Raw genomic sequence first — 23,883 nt, forward strand, 5'->3', positions numbered from 1 at the left:
AAGTTTGGCATTTGCGGCATTGTACATTGGCGTGATGATGGAGGCTACATTGGTTGCACAAGGGTGCAGTTCCATTGTATGGTTTTCTAGCAGGGGGTTGAGCTGGTTGGTTGGGGACGGCTTGACCACTGTGAGCGACCACGGCGAAGTTCTGAGAAGCCTTTCGCTTCTTTGACTTCTTAGGAGATTCAGTCTGTTCATCCATGATCTTTGATTCCTCGATTGGCTTCTTGTCATCCTTTCGAAAAAGTTTATGCTTTCTGATTTGCGATTCAGTCAAGGTTGCAGATAGCTCAATGGCCTGACGGAGTGTGGTAGGGTTGCTACCAGTGACAATGTCTTGTACCGAGTCAGGCAGGCCGTCGGTGTATCTTTCGATAGCCTTGTCGAGTGGGGCGACCATAGTCGGGCAAAGTAGACTCAACTCCTCAAACCTATCAGTATATGCCCTGTGTTCGCCACTATCTTGTTTCAAATCATCAAACTCCTTCTCCAACGCTCGTTGTTCATGACGAGGACAAAACTCTCTCATCATAAGAGCTCTCAGTTCAGCCCATGTTTGTGCTAGAGCAACATCTGCACCACGGTCTCTCATTACCCCGTTCCACCATGTAAGAGCCCTCTTCTGAAACACACTCGAAGAAAACTCGACCTTGCGATTTTCTGGACACTGCACGTGGCGAAAGGTATTCTCGATGCTCTCGAACCATTGGAGAAGCCCAGTTGCTCCCTCAGAACCACTAAACTTGAGTGGTTTAGCCGAGTTAAAGCTCTTGAAATTGCATGTACCATTGTTGTTGTTGTTGGCTTGGTTCCATTGAGCAAAGAGATTTGGGAATTGAGCAGCCATCTGCTGCGCAATAATTTCTGCCAGCTCGGCAGTTGCTATCTGGTGTTCGCGTCGAGGAGGCATTCTAAAAGAGGAAAACATGAAAGGAAACAAATAAAATGGTATTGGGTAAGAATAGGATGTTACAATCACTGACCATAATCACGGTTGATGATCACTTGTTTGAATCATGAAGCAAACAAACAACACCAAGGCTGAATCAAAGCAAATAGATCCTCATAGTGTATCGCGAAGACATGCTCGCCTATAAGTGGACACTCACCCAAAGAGTTCCCAGGTAAGAGTGACTGGTCCGATTATGTGGATTTGTACGAACACTCTAACCTTAGACAGAAAACCCAGGGTACAGGCATTCACTCTTCCAGTTCGCACGTGTTCACACTAGTTAGGACCCAAAACTTTGACGGGAGTTTTGAAAATTCAAAGGGGTTCAAAACCTTATAACAGAGGGTTCAAAACCTAGTAATCAATCATCCTAGAACAGATGATTGGTTTTCAAAGCGGTTTTGAAATTTATGTTCTTGTTGTGGTCGTCGCCTAAGGATAGGTGACGGTATTATTTTACGACTAAACGCAAGTAAACTCGCGTTAGGGTCCTAGGAAGGTTATAGACTAGGTCAAAGCATTACTAATAACCTAATTCCCTATAACCATTGGCTCTGGTACCATCTTTTCTGTCACACCCCGACCACGTAGAACATACAAAACGTGGCGGAAACGTCGGGGAGTGTTGTAACAGAATCAATTGTTTCAAATCCATGGCAAATGAAGTTTCGTTTTATAAATCAAACATGAAAGTTTACATTGTCTAAACAAGAATCAAAGTGTACATAACATAAATTAACTAGTTCTTGTCTCGTTTTAAGTCACTAAGGCACAGGTCCGCCTAAGTATGTCTTGATAAGTCCTATGCATCATCTCCTGAAAACACATGTGAAAATAGGTACGTCAGCATAAAAATGCCTGTGAGATACATTGGTTTTGTGAAAACGGAATTCATGACTTATGTTTGAGAAAATGTTTAGTCATGAACCTCGTATTTTGCTTTGTCTTGTAAATCATTTGAAAAATGGTAAGATCAAATGATATGTATAAATAAGAAGACACTGTATGGTTAAACGGATAACCATGAAAAATGCATTTGTATAAGATAAGTCGTTTGTAAAGCAATGTCTCGTGAAAAGTGTGTTATTTGTATAAAATGTCATATGTCTCAAATTGAAATGATTCAAATAACGCTACGATATGTTAATACCATACAAACACTTATATATAGGAAGTACCAGCGGCGTATCCACCATGCTTGTATCATATTACACACGCCTCGTTACTTAATCACTTACTCAAACCAAACCATCAGAATGAAATGTTTGACAACGGTAGAAATGTTCATGTATAGTTAAATGTCTATTGTCAAATGTAATTCATGTCAACGGATACAACTGGTTTACACGGTTCAATGGTTACAGACGGTTCATGAAATCAAAAGGGGTAAGACGATTCACATAGTCAAATGGTTACAACGGTTCAAAATGTAGGGTAATGTGTTCATATGCTGGATGAGCATATGCAACAGAAATGCAATGTGAAACAATGTACTACGCATGCACACAATGGGCGTACGTAGCATGAAATGCATTGTAGAGTACAACGGTTCAAAATATAGTATACTGTGTTCATATGCTGGATGAGCATATGCAACAGATATGCAGTGTGAAACAATGTACTACGTATGCACACAATGGGCGTACGTAGCATGAAATGTATTGTAGAGTACAACGGTTCAAAATGTAGAATAATGTGTTCATATGCTGGATGAGCATATGCAACAGATATGCAATGTGAAATAATGTACTAAGTACGCACACAATGGGCACACATAGCAAAAACACAATGAAATCATGTACTATATATGTACTATCGAACATAGCAGTATATGATGTGAAAACCGGAAAGCATGAAAGTAGCAAGTAGGCACATGTGTTTCACCCCAAACAGATTGGAAAACAGTAAAAGAGGGGTTCAATGTACTCACCTGAGATTGCTTTGAAGTTCTTGTATAATAACCAGATAATGCTAAAGATCACGGGATATCAAACGGCACCTAATAGGTAGCTATGTTAATATACCGGACCAAATCGGAAGGATCGGATAGTACGCGGGTTCGTAAACCAAACGAGTATGGAGACTCGTGTAATATGGTTTAACAAAGCCTACATACTAAAATGAAACTTAACCTAAGTGCTTACGGTCCGTCACGACTCGTTTAGGTAGCTTATGCTACCCTAACGCGTCGTTCGCGTAGAACGCGTTCGGAACGCCTAACATCGTGACTACAAGGTATAACCTCGGAAGGTTATAGCTATGGTCACCTAATGTGTTTGGTCGGATCCTAATGATCGACCAAATGGGTCGGGTTCGAAAGTATAAGCGATGGTTTAGATCGCTTACCTTACGACCCTATATAAGCACTAAACTAAAAGTGACGAGCTAAGCATGTTAGAACATGCTTAACTAAGTTTAGAAAACAGGTTTGGCATCAAAACAAACGGCTTTGATGCTCACGAGTAGTTTGGTTACAAAATACGCAAGAATGCGCATTTTGGCCGAAACTACGACTCGTCACTGAGCCTAGATAACGTGGTGATCAGTAGGTATAGTCACTACGGACTATAACCATCGTGATCACGCTCACGTTATGAAGTTCCATGAACTTCGCATCGACCATAAGCTGGTCAATGCAGAAGTCAACAAAACGTTGACTTTCGGACTCGAAAAGCGAATAAAAGAACGAAAGAAGACTTACGGAGGGTCCCCGAATGCTAATCTAGATCAAAATAGCTCAGGTATGAAACAATGGTTCCAACTTAGAGCTTTTAGATCAGATTGTGTGGGTTTTGCATCAAAGGGGGGGGGGGTATATTTATAGAAAAAGTGGAACCGTTAGGATCGTTTATCAAATATCGTGCCGCGATCTCGTGCGTACACTTGTCGAAATGTTGTGGTAAGTCAGAAAATGCCCCTTGGCTCTTGATTGGGTGAAAGGGCATCGCCCCTTGATCGAACGAAAGGCCAACTGCATTAAATGCATACATTGAATCTGTCTGACAGTCCTCGCGCCCCGCGTCAACATTTAGGCAAACTTCACGCGGGCCGCCTGAAGCTTCTGATCTGCACATACTTTCAAAATTGGCAGTTTTGGTCCCTGTTGCGTATTTAAGCCATTTCCAACACTTCTAAGGCCCGTAAAGCCAACTTTAAGGCCCTAAAATGATGCCTAAGCATTGTGGACATGAAACATGCTCAAAAATGTTCCGGATGTTGGTTCGTTTGGTCGTACGAACGCGATGTTCGCTTAATTACGACGGAATGCGCATAAGCGCGAAAAACGATCCAAATGACGCGACGAATGGATTTTTCTCATGCCAAACACTAAGGCATAATATAAGGATGCTTACATAAATTTTTGGATGTCCGGATGTATTCAGAACGTAAGTTATGCGCGAAAGTGCAAACTTGTGCACTTTTTGACACTTTTAGTCCCTGAATGATCCAAAAGTTTGTTTTAGCATACCAAACACCTCAAAGCCTATTTCTAAGCTATGTAAAGGATATTTAGGGTATGTTTAACTTATGGACATGTTCTGGAATGTTCGTTACAGTTCAAATTGGCATACTTTTGCAGTTTGTCAAGTTTAGTCCCTGTAAGCGAATTAACTTGTTTTTGCTATACCAAAGCCTTCAAAACTTATTTCTAAGTTATGTAAAGGTTATTTAAGGTATGTTGAGTATATGTTGATGTTCCGGAGTATTTGTCGCATTAAACTGAGTACATTTACGCACCAGTTTGCGTATAATGCTCCAGAAAGCGATGTAAAGTTTGAAATTGAACAAGAATTGATATGTGCAAAACATACACATATTTGTACAAGATCCCAAGTATGAAATACAATATTTCATCGGCTTGGTATTTGTTTGATGGTCGCGGTGACACAGGTGTCACAGTCTCCCCTACTTTAGGAAATTTCGTCCCGAAATTTATTCGTAGGAGTCTATTCGTGACTCTGCCAAATACCCACCAGCGATATGCAAGGCAATATCCTGTCATTTCCTTAACGGTCATTCTTCAGAAACGAAAATGAACAGACGGAGTCATTTTCCTCAACGAGTATTCTTCAGAAATGGAAATGAAGGATTACACAACGGATATTCATTTCCCCAACGGATAAATCATCAGAAACGAAAATGAACTAACAGAGTCATTTTCAACGGTTGATTCATCAGAGTTGGAAATGAAGGATTTCACAACGGATATTCATTTCCCCAACGGATAAATCGTCAGAAACGAAAATGAACTAACGGAGTCATTTTCAACGGTTGCTTCATCAGAGTTGGAAATGAAGGATTTCACAACGGATATTCATTTCCCCAACGGATAAATCGTCAGAAACGAAAATGAAACTAAACGGAATCATTTTCAACGGTTGTTTCATCAGAGTTGGAAATGAAGGATTACACAACGGATATTCATTCCCTCAACGGATAAATCTTCAGAAACGAAAATGAACTAAACGGAATCATTTTCAACGGTTGCTTCCTCAGAGTTGGAAATGAAGGATTTCACAACGGATATTCATTTCCTCAACGGATAAATCTTCAGAAACGAAAATGAACAGACGGAGTCATTTTCAACGGTTGCTTCCTCAGAGTTGGAAATGAAGGATTTCACAACGGATATTCATTTCCTCAACGGATAAATCTTCAGAAACGAAAATGAACAGACGGAGTCATTTTCAACGGTTGCTTCCTCAGAGTTGGAAATGAAGGATTCACAACGGATATTCAATTTCCTCAACGGATAAATCTTCAGAAACGAAAATGAACAGACGGAGTCATTTTCAACGGTTGCTTCCTCAGAGTTGGAAATGAAGGATTACACAACGGATGTTCATTTCCTCAACGGATAAATCTTCAGAAACGAAAATGAACTAACAGAGTCATCTTCAACGGTTGCTTCCTCAGAGTTGGAAATGAATAGGGTTAACTCTAGACACATGACAGAACTTGCTGTGATTTCTGTGCACTAAATTCCATAATTATGTATGCATCCATAATTACGTAATCCCTTGCACAGTCCGCACAGTTTGTTTTGTAATGTTTTGGGGAAGGATATCAAACTTGTGATGAGGGTGACTAGACTTCCATCGGTTCCTTTTAATTAGATCGACAGGGGATCTTCTTAGTTAGGCCACCAAAGAGTCCTTTCAGCTATATCATCACATGATATCCTTATCCAGATTTTTGGATGGATCTGTTTAACTAGACCACTCAAGGGTCTAATTATGAAGTAGTACTTTATAATCCGAGGGACTTAACTATAACATAGAAGTCCATTGAGGATTTTAAGTAATACCCCTGGGTATCCTACGATGAATCTCTTGTACAAGGATATGTAAGATTCTACGAGGATTTGGATAGCATAATTTGGATCACACAACAACACATAAGGGAACACATAAGCACAAAGTCACATACTTGTTTAACTTGATCATAATTTGTTTTTAACTTGTTATTGATTGAATACGGATATGGAAACCAATCGACGGGTCTCAATGTTCACTGGGATCTATCTGAGAAGATAGGAAGATCTCCCAAAATTTGATTTTTTGATTACAAGGAATCACCACATTCGAATTAAGGTATACAACAATTAAGGACTTACGGGAAATCCTTAGGTACCCTATTAAGGATTTATAGTGGTACTTTGGGTATTCGTCATGTGTTGTAACCTGCGCCTTGTACTTCGTTTCCTTAGAATAAACGGGTACTTAGGAATTTCGTGGAAGACGCAAGAGATCATAGGATGGGAAAATTTTGGGGGTAGTTTGTTCTTTAAGGAATACGGTTCCTTGATTGTCGGTATTGTAAGGGGGTATGTCGTTTATATATGTAACCACACAAATACATTGCAATGGAAATAAAAGATTTATTTATAAACAACGATAACAACGGTTTCTTGGACCTTGACAACAAAAGAAGATAATACATAAGACGTGATTATTTCTAAACGATGTTGTCTTCTTGTCAGTCAGATGCTTATCCCTGTGCTGGATTTGCATTAGCAAGCTTTGGGCAATTTCTTCGGAAATGACCCATCTCGCCACAGTTGAAACAAGAGCCTGGTAGAAAACGACCTTTGAGCAGGATTGTTGCCAGCTTGGTTTGGCGCAGCTGCAGCTGGGCAGACTCTTGCTGTGTGGCCTATAAGTCCACAAGTTTGGCATTTTGCGGCATTGTACATTGGCGTGATGATGGAGGCCACATTGGTTGCACAAAGGTGCAGTTCCATTGTATGGTTTTCTAGCAGGGGGTTGAGCTGGTTGGTTGGGGACGGCTTGACTATTGTGAGCGACCACGGCGAAGTTCTGAGAAGCCTTTCGCTTCTTTGACTTCTTAGGAGATTCAGTCGGTTCATCCATGGTCTTTGATTCCTCGATTGGCTTCTTGTCACCCTTTCGAAAAAGTTTATGCTTTCTGATCTGCGATTCAGTCAAGGTTGCAGATAGCTCAATGGCCTGACGGAGTGTGGTAGGGTTGCTACCAGTGACATGTCTTGTACCGAGTCAGGCAGGCCGTCGATGTACCTTTCGATAGCCTTGTCGAGTGGGGCGACCATAGTCGGGCAAAGTAGACTCAACTCCTCAAACCTATCAGTATATGCCCTGTGTTCGCCACTATCTTGTTTCAAATCATCAAAACTCCTTCTCCAACGCTCGTTGTTCATGACGAGGACAAAACTCTCTCATCATAAGAGCTCTCAGTTCAGCCCATGTCTGTGCTAAAGCAACATCTGCACCACGGTCTCTCATTACCCCGTTCCACCATGTAAGAGCCCTCTTCTGAAGCACACTCGAAGAAAACTCGACCTTGCGATTATCCGGACACTGCACGTGGCGAAAGTATTCTCGATGCTCTCGAACCATTGAAGAAGCCCAGTTGCTCCCTCAGAACCACTAAACTTGAGTGGTTTAGCCGAGTTAAAGTTCTTGAAATTGCATGTACCATTGTTGTTGTTGGCTTGGTTCCATTGAGCAAAGAGATTTGGGAATTGAGCAGCCATCTGCTGCGCAATAATTTCTGCCAGCTCGGCAGTTGCTATCTGGTGTTCGCGTCGAGGAGGCATTCTTAAAGAGGAAAACATGAAAGGAAACAAATAAAATGGTATTGGGTAAGAATAGGATGTTACAATCACTGACCATAATCACGGTTGATGGTCATTTGTTTGAATCATGAAGCAAACAAACAACACCAAGGCTGAATCAAAGCAAATAGATCCTCATAGTGTATCGCGAAGACATGCTCGCCTATAAGTGGACACTCACCCCAAGAGTTCCCAGGTAAGAGTGACTGGTCCGATTATGTGGATTTGTACGAACACTCTAACCTTAGACAGAAAACCCAGGGTACAGGCATTCACTCTTCCAGTTTGCACGTGTTCACACTATTTAGGACCCAAAACTTTGACGGGAGTTTTGAAAATTCAAAGGGGTTCAAAACCTTATAACAGAGGGTTCAAAACCTAGTAATCAATCATCCTAGAACAGATGATTGGTTTTCAAGGCGGTTTTGAAATTTATGTTCTTGTTGTGGTCGTCGCCTAAGGATAGGTGACGGTATTGTTTTACGACTAAACGCAAGTAAACTCGCGTTAGGGTCCTAGGAAGGTTATAGACTAGGTCAAAGCATTACTAATAACCTAATTCCCTATAACCATTGGCTCTGGTACCATCTTTTCTGTCACACCCCGACCACGTAGAACATACAAAACGTGGCGGAAACGTCGGGGAGTGTTGTAACAGAATCAATTGTTTCAAATCCATGGCAAATGAAGTTTCGTTTTATAAATCAAACATGAAAGTTTACATTGTCTAAACAAGAATCAAAGTGTACATAACATAAATTAACTAGTTCTTGTCTCGTTTTAAGTCACTAAGGCACAGGTCCGCCTAAGTATGTCTTGATAAGTCCTATGCATCATCTCCTGAAAACACATGTGAAAATAGGTACGTCAGCATAAAAATGCCTGTGAGATACATTGGTTTTGTGAAAACGGAATTCATGACTTATGTTTGAGAAAATGTTTAGTCATGAACCTCGTATTTGCTTTGTCTTGTAAATCATTTGAAAAACGATAAGATCAAATGATATGTATAAATAAGAGAACACTGTATGGTTAAACGGATAACCATGTAAAATGAGTTTGTATAAGATAAGTCGTTTGTAAACAATGTCTCGTGAAAAGTGTGTTATTTGTATAAAATTCATATGTCTCAAATTGAAATGATTCAAATAACGCTACGATATGTAATACCATACAAACACTTATATATAGGAAGTACCAGCGGCGTATCCACCATGCTTGTATCATATTACACACGCCTCGTTACTTAATCACTTACTCAAACCAAACCATCAAGATGAAATGTTTAACAACGGTAGAAATGTTATGTATAGTCAAATGTCTATTGTCAAATGTAATCATGTCAACGGATACAACTGGTTTACACGGTTCAATGGTTACAACGGTTCATAAATCAAAGGGTAAGACGGTTCACATAGTCAAATGGTTACAACGGTTCAAAATGTAGGGTAATGTGTTCATATGCTGGATGAGCATATGCAACAGAAATGCAATGTGAAACAATGTACTATGTATGCACACAATGGGCGTACGTAGCATGAAATGTATTGTAGAGTACAACGGTTCAAAATATAGTATACTGTGTTCATATGCTGGATGAGCATATGCAACAGATATGCAGTGTGAAACAATGTACTACGTATGCACACAATGGGCGTACGTAGCATGAAATGTATTGTAGAGTACAACGGTTCAAAATGTAGAATAATGTGTTCATATGCTGGATGAGCATATGCAACAGATATGCAATGTGAAATAATGTACTAAGTACGCACACAATGGGCATACATAGCATAAACACAATGAAATCATGTACTATATATGTACTATCGAACATAGCAGTATATGATGTGAAAACCGGAAAGCATGAAAGTAGCAAGTAGGCACATGTGTTTCACCCCAAAACAGTTTGGAAAACAGTAAAAGAGGGGTTCAATGTACTCACCTGAGATTGCTTTGAAGTTCTTGTATAATAACCAGATAATGCTAAAGATCACGGGATATCAAACGGCACCTAATAGGTAGCTATGTTAATATACCGGACCAAATCGGAAGGATCGGATAGTACGCGGGTTCGTAAACCAAACGAGTATGGAGACTCGTGTAATATGGTTTAACAAAGCCTACATACTAAAATGAAACTTAACCTAAGTGCTTACGGTCCGTCACGACCCGTTTAGGTAGCTTATGCTACCCTAACACGTCGTTCGCGTAGAACGCGTTCGGAACGCCTAACATCTTGACTACAAGGTATAACCTCGGAAGGTTATAGCTATGGTCACCTAATGTGTTTGGTCGGATCCTAATGATCGACCAAATGGGTCGGGTTCGAAAGTATAAGCGATGGTTTAGATCGCTTACCTTACGACCCTATATAAGCACTAAACTAAAAGTGACGAGCTAAGCATGTTAGAACATGCTTAACTAAGTTTAGAAAACAGGTTTGGCATCAAAACAAACGGCTTTGATGCTCACGAGTAGTTTGGTTACAAAATACGCAAGAATGCGCATTTTGGCCGAAACTACGACTCGTCACTGAGCCTAGATAACGTGGTGATCAGTAGGTATAGTCACTACGGACTATAACCATCGTGATCACGCTCACGTTATGAAGTTCCATGAACTTCGCATCGACCATAAGCTGGTCAATGCAGAAGGTCAACAAAACGTTGACTTTCGGACTCGAAAAGCGAATAAAAGAACGAAAGAAGACTTACGGAGGGTCCCCGAATGCTAATCTAGATCAAAATAGCTCAGGTATGAAACAATGGTTCCAACTTAGAGCTTTTAGATCAGATTGTGTGGGTTTTGCATCAAGGGGGGGGTATATTTATAGAAAAAGTGGAACCGTTAGGATCGTTTATCAAATATCGTGCCGCGATCTCGTGCGTACACTTGTCGAAATGTTGTGGTAAGTCAGAAAATGCCCCTTGGCTCTTGATTGGGTGAAAGGGCATCGCCCCTTGATCGAACGAAAGGCCAACTGCATTAAATGCATACATTGAATCTGTCTGACAGTCCCTCGCGCCCCGCGTCAACATTTAGGCAAAACTCACGCGGGCCGCCTGAAGCTTCTGATCTGCACATACTTTCAAAAATGGCAGTTTTGGTCCCTGTTGCGTATTTAAGCCATTTCCGACACTTCTAAGGCCCGTAAGGCCAACTTTAAGGCCCTAAAATGATGCCTAAGCATTGTGGACATGAAACATGCTCAAAAATGTTCCGGATGTTGGTTCGTTTGGTCGTACGAACGCGATGTTCGCTTAATTACGACGGAATGCGCATAAGCGCGAAAAACGATCCAAATGACGCGACGAATGGATTTTTCTCATGCCAAACACTAAGGCATAACATAAGGATGCTTACATAAATTTTTGGATGTCCGGATGTATTCAGAACGTAAGTTATGCGCGAAAGTGCAAACTTGTGCACTTTTTGACACTTTTAGTCCCTGAATGATCCAAAAGTTTGTTTTAGCATACCAAACACCTCAAAGCCTATTTCTAAGCTATGTAAAGGATATTTAGGGTATGTTTAACTTATGGACATGTTCTGGAATGTTCGTTACAGTTCAAATTGGCATACTTTCGCAGTTTGTCAAGTTTAGTCCCTGTAAGCGAATTAACTTGTTTTTGCTATACCAAAGCCTTCAAAACTTATTTCTAAGTTATGTAAAGGTTATTTAAGGTATGTTGAGTATATGTTGATGTTCCGGAGTATTTGTCGCATTAAACTGAGTACGTTTACGCACCAGTTTGCGTATAATGCTCTAGAAAGCAATGTAGAGTTTGAAATTGAACAATAATTGATATGTGCAAAACATACACATATTTATACAAGATCCCAAGTATGAAATACAATATTTCATCGGCTTGGTATTTGTTTGATGGTCGCGGTGACACAGGTGTCACAGTCTCCCCTACTTTAGGAAATTTCGTCCCGAAATTTATTCGTAGGAGTCTATTTGTGACTTTGCCAAATAACCACCAGCGATATGCAAGGCAATATCCTGTCATTTCCTTAATGGTCATTCCTCAGAAACGAATATGAACAGACGGAGTCATTTTCCTCAACGAGTATTCTTCAGAAATGGAAATGACGGAATAAGCAAACGGATGTTCATTTCCTCAATGGACAAATCGTCAGAAACGAAAATGAACTAACGGAGTCATCTTCAACGGTTGCTTCCTCAGAGATGGAAATGAAGGATTTCACAACGGATATTCATTTCCCCAACGGATAAATCGTCAGAAACGAAAATGAACTAACGGAGTCATTTTCAACGGTTGCTTCATCAGAATTGGAAATGAAGGATTACACAACGGATATTCATTTCCCCAACGGATAAATCGTCAGAAACGAAAGTGAACTAACGGAGTCATCTTCAACGGTTGCTTCCTCAGAGTTGGAAATGAAGGATTTCACAACGGATATTCATTTCCCCAACGGATAAATCGTCAGAAACGAAAATGAACTAACGGAGTCATTTTCAACGGTTGCTTCATCAGAATTGGAAATGAAGGATTACACAACGGATATTCATTTCCCCAACGGATAAATCGTCAGAAACGAAAATGAACTAACGGAGTCATCTTCAACGGTTGCTTCCTCAGAGTTGGAAATGATGGATTTCACCACGGATATTCATTTCCTCAACGGATAAATCTTCAGAAACGAAAATGAACAGACGGAGTCATTTTCAACGGTTGCTTCCTCGGAGTTGGAAATGAAGGATTACACAACGGATGTTCAATTCCTCAACGGATAAATCTTCAGAAACGAAAATGAACAAACAGAGTCATCTTCAACGGTTGCTTCCTCAGAGTTGGAAATGAAGGATTTCACAACGGATATTCATTTCCCCAACGGATAAATCATCAGAAACGAAAATGAACTAACGGAGTCATTTTCAACGGTTGCTTCATCAGAATTGGAAATGAATAGGGTTAACTCTAGACACATGACAGAACTTGCTGTGATTTCTGTGCACTAAATTCCATAATTATGTATGCATCCATAATTACGTAATCCCTTGCACAGTCCGCACAGTTTGTTTTGTAATGTTTTGGGGAAGGATATCAAACTCGTGATGAGGGTGACTAGACTTCCATCGGTTCCTTTTAATTAGATCGACAGGGGATCTTCTTAGTTAGGCCACCAAGGAGTCCTTTCAGCTATATCATCACATGATATCCTTATCCAGATTTTTTTGGATGAATCTGTTTAACTAGACCACTCAAGGGTCTAATTATGGAGTAGTACTTTATAATCCGAGGGACTTAACTATAACATAGAAGTCCATTGAGGATTTTAAGTAATACCCCTGGGTATTCTACGATGAATCTCTTGTACAAGGATATGTAAGATTTTACGAGGATTTGGATAGCATAATTTGGATCACACAACAACACATAAGGGAATACATAAGCACAAAGTCACATACTTGTTTAACTTGATCATAATTTGTTTTTTAACTTGTTATTGATTGAATACGGATATGGAAACCAATCGACGGGTCTCAATGTTCACTGGAATCTATCTGAGAAGATAGGAAGATCTCCCGAAATTTGATTTTTGATTACAAGGAATCACCACATTCGAATTAAGGTATACAACAATTAAGGACTTACGGGAAATCCTTAGGTACCCTATTAAGGATTTATAGTGGTACTTTGGGTATTCGTCATGTGTTGTAACCTGCGCCTTGTACTTCGTTTCCTTAGAATAAACGGGTACTTAGGAATTTCGTGGAAGACGCAAGAGATCATAGGATGGGAGAATTTTGGGGGTAGTTTGTTCTTTAAGGAATACGGTTCCTTGATTGTCGGTATTGTAAGGGGGTATGTCGTTTATATATGTAACCACACAAATACATTGCAATGTAAATAAAAATTTATTTATAAACAACGATAACAACGGTTTCTTGGACCTTGACAACAAAAGAAAATAATACATAAGACGTGATTATTTCTAAACGATGTTGTCTTCTTGTCAGTCAGATGCTTATCCCTGTGTTGGATTTGCATTAGCAAGCTTTGGGCAATTTCTTCGGAAATGACCCATCTCGCCACAGTTGAAACAAGAGCCTGGTAGAAAACGACCTTGAGCAGGATTGTTGCCAGCTTGGTTTGGCGCAGCTGCAGCTGGGCAGACTCTTGCTGTGTGGCCTATAAGTCCACAAGTTTGGCATTTGCGGCATTGTACATTGGCGTGATGATGGAGGCTACATTGGTTGCACAAGGGTGCAGTTCCATTGTATGGTTTTCTAGCAGGGGGTTGAGCTGGTTGGTTGGGGACGGCTTGACCACTGTGAGCGACCACGGCGAAGTTCTGAGAAGCCTTTCGCTTCTTTGACTTCTTAGGAGATTCAGTCTGTTCATCCATGATCTTTGATTCCTCGATTGGCTTCTTGTCATCCTTTCGAAAAAGTTTATGCTTTCTGATTTGCGATTCAGTCAAGGTTGCAGATAGCTCAATGGCCTGACGGAGTGTGGTAGGGTTGCTACCAGTGACAATGTCTTGTACCGAGTCAGGCAGGCCGTCGGTGTATCTTTCGATAGCCTTGTCGAGTGGGGCGACCATAGTCGGGCAAAGTAGACTCAACTCCTCAAACCTATCAGTATATGCCCTGTGTTCGCCACTATCTTGTTTCAAATCATCAAACTCCTTCTCCAACGCTCGTTGTTCATGACGAGGACAAAACTCTCTCATCATAAGAGCTCTCAGTTCAGCCCATGTTTGTGCTAGAGCAACATCTGCACCACGGTCTCTCATTACCCCGTTCCACCATGTAAGAGCCCTCTTCTGAAACACACTCGAAGAAAACTCGACCTTGCGATTTTCTGGACACTGCACGTGGCGAAAGGTATTCTCGATGCTCTCGAACCATTGGAGAAGCCCAGTTGCTCCCTCAGAACCACTAAACTTGAGTGGTTTAGCCGAGTTAAAGCTCTTGAAATTGCATGTACCATTGTTGTTGTTGTTGGCTTGGTTCCATTGAGCAAAGAGATTTGGGAATTGAGCAGCCATCTGCTGCGCAATAATTTCTGCCAGCTCGGCAGTTGCTATCTGGTGTTCGCGTCGAGGAGGCATTCTAAAAGAGGAAAACATGAAAGGAAACAAATAAAATGGTATTGGGTAAGAATAGGATGTTACAATCACTGACCATAATCACGGTTGATGATCACTTGTTTGAATCATGAAGCAAACAAACAACACCAAGGCTGAATCAAAGCAAATAGATCCTCATAGTGTATCGCGAAGACATGCTCGCCTATAAGTGGACACTCACCCAAAGAGTTCCCAGGTAAGAGTGACTGGTCCGATTATGTGGATTTGTACGAACACTCTAACCTTAGACAGAAAACCCAGGGTACAGGCATTCACTCTTCCAGTTCGCACGTGTTCACACTAGTTAGGACCCAAAACTTTGACGGGAGTTTTGAAAATTCAAAGGGGTTCAAAACCTTATAACAGAGGGTTCAAAACCTAGTAATCAATCATCCTAGAACAGATGATTGGTTTTCAAAGCGGTTTTGAAATTTATGTTCTTGTTGTGGTCGTCGCCTAAGGATAGGTGACGGTATTATTTTACGACTAAACGCAAGTAAACTCGCGTTAGGGTCCTAGGAAGGTTATAGACTAGGTCAAAGCATTACTAATAACCTAATTCCCTATAACCATTGGCTCTGGTACCATCTTTTCTGTCACACCCCGACCACGTAGAACATACAAAACGTGGCGGAAACGTCGGGGAGTGTTGTAACAGAATCAATTGTTTCAAATCCATGGCAAATGAAGTTTCGTTTTATAAATCAAACATGAAAGTTTACATTGTCTAAACAAGAATCAAAGTGTACATAACATAAATTAACTAGTTCTTGTCTCGTTTTAAGTCACTAAGGCACAGGTCCGCCTAAGTATGTCTTGATAAGTCCTATGCATCATCTCCTGAAAACACATGTGAAAATAGGTACGTCAGCATAAAAATGCCTGTGAGATACATTGGTTTTGTGAAAACGGAATTCATGACTTATGTTTGAGAAAATGTTTAGTCATGAACCTCGTATTTTGCTTTGTCTTGTAAATCATTTGAAAAATGGTAAGATCAAATGATATGTATAAATAAGAAGACACTGTATGGTTAAACGGATAACCATGAAAAATGCATTTGTATAAGATAAGTCGTTTGTAAAGCAATGTCTCGTGAAAAGTGTGTTATTTGTATAAAATGTCATATGTCTCAAATTGAAATGATTCAAATAACGCTACGATATGTTAATACCATACAAACACTTATATATAGGAAGTACCAGCGGCGTATCCACCATGCTTGTATCATATTACACACGCCTCGTTACTTAATCACTTACTCAAACCAAACCATCAGAATGAAATGTTTGACAACGGTAGAAATGTTCATGTATAGTTAAATGTCTATTGTCAAATGTAATTCATGTCAACGGATACAACTGGTTTACACGGTTCAATGGTTACAGACGGTTCATGAAATCAAAAGGGGTAAGACGATTCACATAGTCAAATGGTTACAACGGTTCAAAATGTAGGGTAATGTGTTCATATGCTGGATGAGCATATGCAACAGAAATGCAATGTGAAACAATGTACTACGCATGCACACAATGGGCGTACGTAGCATGAAATGCATTGTAGAGTACAACGGTTCAAAATATAGTATACTGTGTTCATATGCTGGATGAGCATATGCAACAGATATGCAGTGTGAAACAATGTACTACGTATGCACACAATGGGCGTACGTAGCATGAAATGTATTGTAGAGTACAACGGTTCAAAATGTAGAATAATGTGTTCATATGCTGGATGAGCATATGCAACAGATATGCAATGTGAAATAATGTACTAAGTACGCACACAATGGGCACACATAGCAAAAACACAATGAAATCATGTACTATATATGTACTATCGAACATAGCAGTATATGATGTGAAAACCGGAAAGCATGAAAGTAGCAAGTAGGCACATGTGTTTCACCCCAAAACAGATTGGAAAACAGTAAAAGAGGGGTTCAATGTACTCACCTGAGATTGCTTTGAAGTTCTTGTATAATAACCAGATAATGCTAAAGATCACGGGATATCAAACGGCACCTAATAGGTAGCTATGTTAATATACCGGACCAAATCGGAAGGATCGGATAGTATGCGGGTTCGTAAACCAAACGAGTATGGAGACTCGTGTAATATGGTTTAACAAAGCCTACATACTAAAATGAAACTTAACCTAAGTGCTTACGGTCCGTCACGACTCGTTTAGGTAGCTTATGCTACCCTAACGCGTCGTTCGCGTAGAACGCGTTCGGAACGCCTAACATCGTGACTACAAGGTATAACCTCGGAAGGTTATAGCTATGGTCACCTAATGTGTTTGGTCGGATCCTAATGATCGACCAAATGGGTCGGGTTCGAAAGTATAAGCGATGGTTTAGATCGCTTACCTTACGACCCTATATAAGCACTAAACTAAAAGTGACGAGCTAAGCATGTTAGAACATGCTTAACTAAGTTTAGAAAACAGGTTTGGCATCAAAACAAACGGCTTTGATGCTCACGAGTAGTTTGGTTACAAAATACGCAAGAATGCGCATTTTGGCCGAAACTACGACTCGTCACTGAGCCTAGATAACGTGGTGATCAGTAGGTATAGTCACTACGGACTATAACCATCGTGATCACGCTCACGTTATGAAGTTCCATGAACTTCGCATCGACCATAAGCTGGTCAATGCAGAAGGTCAACAAAACGTTGACTTTCGGACTCGAAAAGCGAATAAAAGAACGAAAGAAGACTTACGGAGGGTCCCCGAATGCTAATCTAGATCAAAATAGCTCAGGTATGAAACAATGGTTCCAACTTAGAGCTTTTAGATCAGATTGTGTGGGTTTTGCATCAAGGGGGGGGGGGTATATTTATAGAAAAAGTGGAACCGTTAGGATCGTTTATCAAATATCGTGCCGCGATCTCGTGCGTACACTTGTCGAAATGTTGTGGTAAGTCAGAAAATGCCCCTTGGCTCTTGATTGGGTGAAAGGGCATCGCCTCTTGATCGAACGAAAGGCCAACTGCATTAAATGCATACATTGAATCTGTCTGACAGTCCCTCGCGCCCTGCGTCAACATTTAGGCAAAACTCACGCGGGCCGCCTGAAGCTTCTGATCTGCACATACTTTCAAAAATGGCAGTTTTGGTCCCTGTTGCGTATTTAAGCCATTTCCAACACTTCTAAGGCCCGTAAAGCCAACTTTAAGGCCCTAAAATGATGCCTAAGCATTGTGGACATGAAACATGCTCAAAAATGTTCCGGATGTTGGTTCGTTTGGTCGTACGAACGCGATGTTCGCTTAATTACGACGGAATGCGCATAAGCGCGAAAAACGATCCAAATGACGCGACGAATGGATTTTTCTCATGCCAAACACTAAGGCATAATATAAGGATGCTTACATAAATTTTTGGATGTCCGGATGTATTCAGAACGTAAGTTATGCGCGAAAGTGCAAACTTGTGCACTTTTTGACACTTTTAGTCCCTGAATGATCCAAAAGTTTGTTTTAGCATACCAAACACCTCAAAGCCTATTTCTAAGCTATGTAAAGGATATTTAGGGTATTTTTAACTTATGGACATGTTATGGAATGTTCGTTACAGTTCAAATTGGCATACTTTCGCAGTTTGTCAAGTTTAGTCCCTGTAAGCGAATTAACTTGTTTTTGCTATACCAAAGCCTTCAAAACTTATTTCTAAGTTATGTAAAGGTTATTTAAGGTATGTTGAGTATATGTTGATGTTCCAGAATATTTGTCGCATTAAACTGAGTACGTTTACGCACCAGATTGCGTATAATGCTCTAGAAAGCAATGTAGAGTTTGAAATTGAACAATAATTGATATGTGCAAAACATACACATATTTATACAAGATCCCAAGTATGAAATACAATATTTCATCGGCTTGGTATTTGTTTGATGGTCGCGGTGACACAGGTGTCACAATAAACCCTTAAAAGGGTACCCTCTGATTCCCACTCTATCTAGGTAAATTGTCGGGTCAAACTTGATCTTAAAAAGTCAACAGAAAGTTTAATTTCAAATTAATGCATAATTAGCAATGTAGGATCCATGCAACCTGTTTTATCACTAATATAACTTGGTAATAAATGTAAGAACATGTCTAAACATGTTCACCCCGAGAATTTTCAGTTTAGGTCCGGTTCGGAACCGAAAGTCGCATAGTTTGACTTATACTTTGACTTTCAGTTCTGACCCGTTTAGGCCTAGTTTAGGATTGCCTTAGAGATTCTTTTGGACCTAGTTACATGTTAGTATAAACCTCTGTGATTATACGGCTTGGTTCATTAGTTGTCCAATTATTATGCAAGTTTCCGTTAATTGCCTAAATGTTGACTATTATGCCCTTTTCACCTTAAAATGTGATTTTTGAAAAGTAAAAGAGTAGGAACCTTCACTACTGATTTACAAACTTGTACTTAAAATTTGATATCGGTTTGAGGTCTAGAATAGGAGTTATGCTCATTAGCGTAAATAAGAAACTTTTTAGTAATTTAATGACATAATTAGCATATAGCATATCTAAACCCAAATGTTGATATCAAACTTTTTACCTACTGATATAAAATAATATTTGGGGATTTTTGGAGATTTTTATTTATTTTTAGGCTGAGCATAACTTAGAGTTCTAAGCTTATTTCGGTTATTACCGGTTTTGCCTTTTCAGGGGCTATAAAATGAGTTTTACAAATCCTTGTGATACCAAACCTTTTTCTACTAATCTAATATGATAAGTAAATTATTTTGAGCCTTCTGGAATTATAAAATATCAGCTTTCTATACAAAACTCGGAAATGGCTCCAAATCGCCTTTTTAAGCATTTTTAATGCATAGTATGTAATAAAACTATTTTAGACATATAAGGGCTGATGCCTACTGATGTATTCAGTAAATTCTTATATTACAACAGTAAAGAAAAGATTTAAACTCAGATTTCCAATTTTGACCTTTTAGGCTTATGTGAAATTACCAAAATGCCCCTAGGGTGCATAGTATGGTTAAAATTAATAAATTTCACATATGTATATGATACCCTACTGTTATGACTTATCAAATTAAGTCTATTTACGGATTAAATCAGACCTGTAACTCAGATTACTAATTAAACTCTTTTATAACCTTTTAAATGACCAAAATGCCCATTCGGGGCATAGTTTGGATTTAAAATCATTTTGGCCATGATAGAAGATATCTTACTGATGTCACAACATATTTTGGGCATATTAACTTAGGAAACTTGTATATGATTTATATGATTACTCGTTACGCACTTTTCGCGTTCGGATCGGCTTATGTAACTAGTTTGCATATATTAGCCGAAACGGGTCAAACCATATCATTTTTGTCTCAAAATCCAGAATGTGATTAGGTTACCCATATGAAACAAGCATGCAAGCTTTTCAGGTCAAAACTACATTCTAAACCGGTCTTCGCCTTATCACGCGTTGACCAAATCTTTCTTTAAAGCTAACCGGTCTAAGCTTAGGCTATAATAAAGACCCGTTAGGATTCTAATAGGTTATTATAAACCTTCGTTCCAGAATAGGAGACTCGGTAAAAGCTATTTGCACTTGCTTATTGTGACTATACTTACTCAGGTAAATACTTTTAACTTATTTTCCCTTATACGGGCTTGGGGTACGGTATATAAAATACCGCCCGGTCGGGCATTTGACCATAATTCATTGGTAGTTAAGTATTATCAAGATGACCCGTTTAAAAATTTGGTTTTGTTTATTTAACGCATTTGGGAGTTTAATGGCCATGTCCCAGATATCCTTGGCATCATTCACAGAATGGCCACGACCTTAGCACGCGGGTCTAGGCGTACACCCGTCAGTGCATTTACAATTGATGAGGTATAACCGCCGGTTTCCCGCCGCGGGACTATACTATGTGGTGTGTCTATTAATCTTTAACCCGGCACGAACTGGGAAACTGAACGCATAACAAACATGTAATTCTTTTACAAGTTTATATTCAAATAATTATCCCAAGTTATAAAATTTTTTTTTTTGTGCCATGTGCATTCAAATCAATTTTAAACCTTTTCAAAATGAGTCAGTTAAATTGTATTTACCAGTGTAAACTGACGAATTTTCCCAAAAAGACTAAGTGCAGGTACTACTCGTAATAGGCTGGCCTCTCCTTAGCACCAATAAGAGTCTCGCAAGCTTGGATGCGTTAAGTCTATTGAACAAGTCTCCTCTTTATTTTGATCCGCCTGTGGATCTGTTTCAACTACTTTGTGATACTTAAATATTACAATTTTATTTGGTTGAAATAAATCTATCTTTTGCTTTCGCTGTGCATTTGAATATTGTGTTGTTTGACTATGATGATATCAACTACGTCACGATACTCCCCACCGAGCCCTTCGGTAATACGTGGAAATATCGGGGTGTGACAGGTTGGTATCAGAGCCAACACTGAGTGAATTAAACACTAGCCTTTTGTGTTTAATCTCAGTTACACAATTGCACATTCCTCGAGTTCCGAGTCTATACAAAGAACATAGGACAAATTCTGTTTTTGTTTTATTTTGTCTTTGGTTATATATTCTTTTTGTTATCTTTGTTTATGTTGACAGGTTTGACAATGCCGCCACGATTCCGGAGAGGCAGAGGCAAGGCCCCAGTGACGGGCCATGACCACGAAGTCGGGCCTTCTCACCGGCGTACACCCTCAATTACTATGAGCACAAGTCCTCAGGAGCCCTGGAGGACGTATATTGAACCCGGGAGGCGATCTGTCTCCCTAAGCTCCTCACCATCATACTTTCATTCTTTTGGGCCCCAGTCTGTAAACGAGCCCAACAACCCCCAAGCATCCTTCTTACCTCTACAGCGATCAAATTCGCACCATTCTTTCGGCGACCCCACTCCCGCCTTTCAGAGCTGGTTCAACCCGGCTAACTACATTCAAGAACCCGTGGGTTTTAACCCACTAGGACCCGAAGATCACTTTTCGGGTGACAACGACATGGACGACGACACGGATCCCGTCGATCCACCAACCGGGACCCCGAACCATCCCATCGAGATCTCTGATGGGTCCTCATTTCATGGATCGCCTTATCGTGGTCCGGATAGCTACCAGGCGAGGTTCAACCAGTGGGACTGGTATTTTACACCCTCTGAACACTCGTCTTCGTACCAACAGCAACAGCAGCAGGATCATTCCGAGGATTCCCGATTTGTGGCAGTCACTCCGCCACCACCACCACCAGTGGAGCAGCCGCTTCCAGAACCACCAAGGCGGAGAAGATCAAACGCACGGATGTCCGTGCGAGTAGGAGTCCGCATCAGCACTCCTCAGCCCTCGAGTGGCAGCCACTATCCGCCACTCCAAGAAGAAGACTCGCAGATGGGGGGGCCATCAAACCCCGTCTCGGAGGCAAACTCTGCGCCTGTGGCACCACCATTGGGTTTTGATAACCCAATCCCTGCATATGCCGGTTCAGCGGCATATAACCCGTTCGAGCTACCGGGCCACAACAGCTACAACTATGCCAATGTGGACCCGTATCAGGAGGCGTGGGACTACAATGCTCGTCACCCTGAAGGGCCCTATAGTGGTCCTTGGACCACTGGGTACCCACCTTATGTGTACCAGCACCCGCCACCTCCTCAACCTCTGTATCAACAGCCTCCGCAGCCGCAACTGATCCCGCCAGAACGCCAACAAGAGGTTCTCGATAGGTTGAACCAAGTTGAGGAGGAAGTTCAAGAAGACCGCAGGGAACGTTAAGGCATCTTCAAAGGTCTGTCGGACCTACTCAAGGGGAAGTCCAAAAGAAGGGGTCATTAAAGACCTTTGTTTATTTATTTTATTTAGTTGTAATCAAGTCCCTGCGTGGACTTTTGTCTCAGTACTCAACCCCTGTGTGGGCTTGTCATTTTATACTCTGCCCCTGCGTGGGCATGTCTTTCTGTTGACCCTTGCGTGGGTATGTTTATTTGTTTCGCCCCTGCGAGGGTATGTTATTTTGTAGAAGTCCCATTTAGGGCAAAAGTTGTACTTGTTTGAATTATTAATGAGATGGTTTAATTTAAATTTTCATTTTGTTTGTTATTAGTTATGTGCATGAAACATAAAATAAATGAAAATAACATTTCTATTTAAAAGATCTACCATTATACTAAAATGGAAAAATCTAAAAAGGACAAGACCTAGCCATGTGTCATCATAAGACAGGGCCAAGATGGTAGTTCCATATTTAAATTCAGATCCATATTAACATCTCAATTTAGGACTGTTCTGCGTTAATTATTAAAAGAATCTTAAAGGTAAAACCTAGTCTATATGTCGTTGCAGACATGGCCAAGATGGTAGAACCTACGCAAAGGATTCCAATTCTTGCTAACATCTGAAAGAATGTTACCATTCATGACAAACTTTGATGCGATAAAATCACATAGGTCATCTTTTAATTGGGTTATTTTAAATTCCCTTAATTATATAACCATCCCTTAAGGGTGAAGTGCCTACGGGCTATAATTAATGTCCTTGGGACTAAAGACAGTAGTAGCCTATAACTCCCTGTCTAGAAAAAGGCAATGAACTTTGATTCAAGCCTTAATACCTTGACTCCGTAAAAGTCTTGGTTTATAAATTAAATTTGTCTCTATGACTATGCCTTTTTGTGCTATTATTAAATTAAAATATAGGATTGTAATAAAGGTCCTGAATATATAAGTGATTAGCAAATTAACCCAAAA

The 23,883-nt window shown here is 40.3% G+C and overlaps 1 protein-coding gene across 1 annotated transcript; it reads left to right on the forward strand.

Annotated features, from left to right (window-relative positions):
• Window positions 1–22,528: 22,528 nt before the first annotated feature.
• LOC110924805 (extensin-like) lies at window positions 22,529–22,912 on the forward strand. Its single transcript, XM_022168798.1, has one exon. The coding sequence runs from the start codon at window positions 22,529–22,531 to the stop codon at window positions 22,910–22,912; it is 384 nt and encodes a 127-aa protein (XP_022024490.1).
• The last annotated feature ends 971 nt before the right edge of the window (window positions 22,913–23,883 follow it).

This window comes from Helianthus annuus, chromosome 17, assembly GCF_002127325.2.
Source record: "Helianthus annuus cultivar XRQ/B chromosome 17, HanXRQr2.0-SUNRISE, whole genome shotgun sequence".
Lineage (NCBI taxonomy): Eukaryota > Viridiplantae > Streptophyta > Magnoliopsida > Asterales > Asteraceae > Helianthus > Helianthus annuus.